This window comes from Vigna umbellata, chromosome 1 (assembly GCF_029865625.1).
Source record: "Vigna umbellata cultivar VRB3 chromosome 1, Vumbellata_1.0, whole genome shotgun sequence".
Taxonomy (NCBI): Eukaryota; Viridiplantae; Streptophyta; class Magnoliopsida; order Fabales; family Fabaceae; genus Vigna; species Vigna umbellata.
The window spans coordinates 17,159,906-17,165,458 of record NC_142165.1 but is presented as its reverse complement, the minus strand read 5'-3'; the positions used below and the strand labels follow the sequence as shown (position 1 = coordinate 17,165,458).

Below are 5,553 nucleotides of genomic sequence, written 5' to 3'. Positions count from 1 at the left end.
TTTTCTATTAACTAAAACCAAAATTCGATGCATTTTCTGAAGAACACAACTGGTGTTTTAAAATTTTATAAAAAATAAAAAGTAAAAAATCATAGAAACTAAAAGTAAAACTCGTTAATTTTACCGGATCTAATAATACTGATAAATCTTAAACTTACATCATGAACATGAACATGTTATATTATTTTATTAAATTTCAATCGTGTGAATAGCATCCGTGGAATACTACTACAAGTATATCATGTTGATATTTTGATGAATTGATGATACAATTCATTAATGTGTGATTTGACCTTGAACATGAACGAAAAACAAAAAGTGATATATGAAGAGAAAAAGACTGGCACAATAATGAATAATAATTAAACGTATTTAAAAATAAAACGTATATGGAATTAAAAATTACAGGAAGATTACAAAATTTAGAAAAATAAAGTGGAAAAGAAAAAAGAAATGTAAAATTACAGTTTGGTGAAAGGAAGAATAATGGTAATAATTAATGAGAGAAAGAAGGTAAAAGGTAAAAGCTAAAAGCTTGATCTCTTGAGGGAGGTAATGGTGACTTTAGAACCTAACGGAGAAGTTCCAACCTGAATATCGAAGGAGTCATAGCGGAGAAAAAACTCGACAAGCAGAAGCCTTGAGACCAAGGTCACGAAATCTTTCCCAGCACATTGCTTGTTGCCGAGTGTGGGAGATTCAGTTTCGGGTCCATTCGACCACAGCACGTGTTTCAGGAGCTTCTCCCCTTCTTCCCCTACGAACCGGTCTCCCACAAATTCCTCGGCCCTCTCGAAGATCCTAGGATCCTTCGTGGCAAACGGTTGGTACCCGAAAAGCAGGTCCCCCTCCTTCACCTGGAACGCGTGATCGTGGCTCTCGATCAGAAGGTCCCTCTTCGCCCTCCCGAACTGCAACGGCACTGGAGGGTCGATGCGGAAGGCTTCGTAAACCACGGACTTCATCAGAGGCATGTTCTCCATCGCCGCCATCGTGATCTCCCCGCCGGCGTCTCTCACGGCGGAGCGAATCTCCTGCGCGAGGCGCGCGTGGAGCTTCACCCCCGCCCGTCCGATCCACTTGATGATGTTGGGGAAGAACAGCTTCATCCCGCCGAAGGAGTTGAAGCAGGTGGCGAACAAAAGATTGTGGCAAGCCTCGTCGCGCGTGATTCCCAATCGCTCTGCTTCGTCGAGGACGGAGGAAGAAGAGGAGTAGAAGAAGTCGTAGAGTCTCTGGTAGTCTTTCTTGATGAGGGAGGCAGGGAGGCGGAAGGTGCGAATGGTGGATTCTTCCAGAAACTGCGGGAGACCCAGGCGGAGGACTGGGCCAAGCTGGAAGAGAACCCATTTCTGCACTATCTTTGGGCCGTCTTGGCCCAGTTTGGTGTCGGCGGGGTTGGCGGCGAAGAGGGACCGGGAGAGGAAGTTAAACGCGGCTTGGTCGTTGGCGTCGCCGAAGCTGGCTTTGCCGGTTGCGGCGAGGTTGGACTCGAGCTGGTTGAAGAGGTCTTTGTAGGAGGCGTGGAACTCCGGGATGACGTGGGCGCGTCGGGACTTGAGGAGGAAGAAGAGGAGCTGCTTGAGGAGGGCGTGTTTGGGTTCGGAGGGGTCGAGGTAGGAGAGGACTCTGTAGCCGCCGGTGAGGTCGGTGGAGGGCATGTATGTTCCGGTGAAAACATCTTTTTTCTCGACCTTGGAGGTGTCGAAGAGTACGGGGAAGCTCTTGCCGTCGAGTAGAACGACGACGTTTGGTTTGAAGGTGATGAAGGGACCGGGAGGCATGTTGGTGCGGAAGACCGTTGACTGGTACTTTTGGATGCGGGATTTGAAGAACTCGTCGCGCCCTTGATTGTAGAAATAGTCTTGACGGTCCTTTAAGGGACCGATGACCGGCAAACCCCAGTCACCGGGGATTTTGCGGATCGGGAGCTTGGTGGGCTCGGGGGAGGTGACCGACACTGCCGGTGGTGGTTTCTCAGAAACGGACGCTCTGATGAAGGGCACGTGATTGGAAGAGCGTTGTTTTCTCGCAGAGGGGAACTCCACTCGCAGGAATGGCGAGGAGAGTGTCGAGGAAGACGATGATGCCATTTTTTTTTTGTTCTTCTGCTTCCTTTTTGGTGTCAAGTTGTTGGGTGATGATGTGTTTAAGTGTGAAGTTATATTATTTATAGACAAAGCTTGAAGGGTTGTGTTGTGTTGTGTTGTGCCTGTGCGTGCGTACAAGAGACTGGTCGTTTTTGTTGACCTGAAAAATTATGACCAGTGGAACCATACTCAGATTTTTGCATTATTTGTTTCCCTCTTCCTCCGTCCATCTTTCTTTTTTCCATTAACAATTCAATTCTCATAAATACCATTTTTTTCATATTTACTGTTCATTCTACCTTCAATTCACCCAAAATTACTCTCTAGTCCAATTAATTTAGTATATTATTACTTAAGCATAGCTATAATGAAAAAAAGAGGCACAACAAGGTAGTTTTGTTTTTATAGTGTAATAAAAACAACAGCAAAGTCAAAACAAAAAATAATTTTTAAATTTAAAAATAAGATTATCCATATTATATAAACATGTAAGACTCGTTATATTATTTAATAACTAAATAATTAGTTTATCATGTGTCACCGTAATTACCAAATGATATAGATCTATTAAACAAGATTTTGGATGACTTTTTCTTGAGATTCTTCTCTATCACAGAAAACATTATATCATTATGTACACAATGTAGCAATATATATACTTTGACATATTTCCTATGAAATGTAATTAGTATACCTTGACAAACTATTAGTTGCTTACTCTTCCAAAGTTCTACCAAGTTTCAAGAATGTAGTGCAAGTTGTGAAAAGTATAAAATAATAATATGTCCATATATATTAATATAACAAATTAAGAATCAATAGAAAAATTATTATTTAATTTAAAGTATAATAGTTCAATTTATAAAAAAATATCACGTAAAACAATAATTATATTTCAAAATAAAGCGAAATATAGGAACGGAGCAAATTATTTAAGTTCTCAACTTAAGTAAATAACATAACATGAGTTATGAAGATTTAAGATTAACTAAATAATTAACATTAACTAAATTTCATTATATTTTAAAAGAAATTCAACATAATGTTCTTTAACTTTTGTACTTCACACCTACCATAATAAAATATGACCATCACAACAGACAAAAACATAAATACCTTTAATTGATACAATTATTTTTTAAAAGTAACGTATTAAATACATATATCATATAATTCTAATTTGATAAACTTAACAAAATAAGACAGTTAAATTTATTATATATTTTTCTTATATGTTTTTATGGCAATTATACATATCCTAAATTATCTTATTTTTGGTGTTTTATAATATTTTATTTTTGTTTGGTAAAATAGTATTTTGGGAGTAGTGAATTAAGTCGAGTGATTGTACTACAGATTCTAGTACCATTTACGAGTAAACATAAATCAATAATTTTTTCTTTTCAGTGAATTACGCATTCCGAAGAAGTGCTGAGTCCAATCATGAAATGTTGTTTTCCCAATCGGAGTGCTCGCAAACTTTTTCAGATATTCTTTCTTGTCTCATCATCATGGATAAAATCATGACATTTATTATATATTTTGTTAGTTTAAAAATATGTGTATGGAAGATGTTTAATTAGTGGCAATAAATATGAAAAATGAAAAATGATAATTAAAATAAACCAGAGAGCATGAAAAATGATAATTAAAATGAAAATTTTCATGCATTGAAATTAAAATAAACCAGAGAGAATGATAATTAGTGGCAATAAATATGAAAAATGAAAAGAGGAAAAGAAAAAGAATTTGATGAGCACGTGAATAACTTTTATAAACAACATTTCTTGTTTTTGTTTTTGATCAAATATTTTTGTAGAACTATAACCAAAGTTGAATAGAAATCCAAAATCTTGTTTTACACGAAACCCTATATAGCTTTATGTGGAACCTGGAAACATGGACTTTATATTATTGTATCATAAAAAAGAAAGTCAGAGCAGCCAACACGGCTTTCTGAAACCCCACGTGCTAATTTTACATAATAATTCCATTAATTACAATTTTAGTGAGTAATAATTAATTTCTTATGTTGGTAAAGAAACTATAGAGTTCGAGTTGAAATATTCTCAACACGTGTTAATTTCAGTTCCCATACATAACACTTTAATCTATTAGCTTTTTTAAGTCGCTTGCAAGATAAACAAATCTTTGATCACTTTAATACTCAGTGCCATTTTTTTAATGGGTTTTCAATTGTTTAATTTGAAACAAAGAATATCGTTTTCTTGTATAATTAAATTACATAACTCCTCTTGATTAAATTAAAGGGTGTTTTTTAAAGAACGAAGTACTAAATGTTAAGGATAAGTGACAAAAATCAATTACAATATATATACTGAATCCTGATATGGTTGCATGTCATCATCATGTGACTGTGTGAATCATTTTATAAACAGCAAAGATCATCTTCAAGCTTCATCAATTTATTCTTTCTTTTAATGTACGTAAGAAGATGTTCTTGCCTAACCTAGATTTCTATTGAAGTAGGCAATTAAGCACTAACAATATTGATCAAAATTTTCTTCTTTACCCTATGTCAGAACGAGTAAAATCCACGCACGTATCGTTAGTGGAATTCACGTGTCAAGAGGGAGACTCGACACTCAGATGACGGACGTCAGGTGTCAAGTGAAGGGGATCCAGAAATCAGTTAGTGGAAAACAGGTGTCGACAGATGAGGGGACGTCCGTTTTGAAGTGTGAAGTAAAACTTGGAATTTCAGAAAATCTACCACTCTCTGCATGCACCCTCTTTTCAAAATTTCTGAAGAATCTCATTCTCTCCTCCTTCTCTCTACATCCTCTTCATCTTCTCTCTGAGAAAACACTCACTTTCTCTTCTCCGATCACTATTTCGGCATCGTAGAAGTACTTCCGGCGTCAAAAGCTTCCAGCTAAACCGTTCGGTTTGTGAAGCTGAGCTGGTAAGTCCTTCTCTGCACCCAATTGTTCGTCTTCCTAGGCATGCAAATCCATTTCTGTTTATCTGTGTTGATCACCATTCTTCAAATGAGTAGTCTGAGAGTGTTTTGATTTTCTTGGTTTAGTTGAAAAATTGTCGAGCGTTGAGAGTAGAAGAACCGGTAGCGGTGGATTGTACTTCTGCCTTTAGAACGATCGTTCACATTAGAGGTAAGGGAAGCTTATTAGTTTAATTTATATGATTAAGTGTTGCATGAACGTTCGTTATTTGACTGAATGATTTTGATGCATGATGGTTGATATGATTGGATTGAATGAATGTTCGTTGATTTAATGAGTGGAAATGAAATATGGCTGAGTTATGTATAATGTATGAAATATATGAAACTTATATGATATGGATTGTATGAAGTATGAAAGTCGATTATAATATGAATGTATAAAGTTATGAAACTATATGTTAAGAAATGAGACAGATATAAATGAATTCTGAATATGAAATTTCTCATAGGAAAGCGTACGTTCGTTACTGAACGGTC

At 36.6% G+C, this 5,553-nt stretch overlaps 1 protein-coding gene across 1 annotated transcript; it reads right to left on the bottom strand.

Moving 5' to 3' along the window:
• Positions 1-341: 341 nt before the first annotated feature.
• LOC124824367 (allene oxide synthase 1, chloroplastic-like) lies at positions 342-2,252 on the bottom strand. The gene has a single exon (XM_047296795.2). It carries the CDS (start codon positions 2,091-2,093, stop codon positions 528-530), a length of 1,566 nt encoding a protein of 521 aa, XP_047152751.1. The 5' UTR covers positions 2,094-2,252; the 3' UTR covers positions 342-527.
• Positions 2,253-5,553: the final 3,301 nt, after the last annotated feature.

Bases quoted from the DNA above. Each gene is read 5' to 3' on its own strand.
- LOC124824367 (XM_047296795.2), bottom strand. From the start codon at position 2,093: ATGGCATCATCGTCTTCCTCGACACTCTCCTCGCCATTCCTGCGAGTG.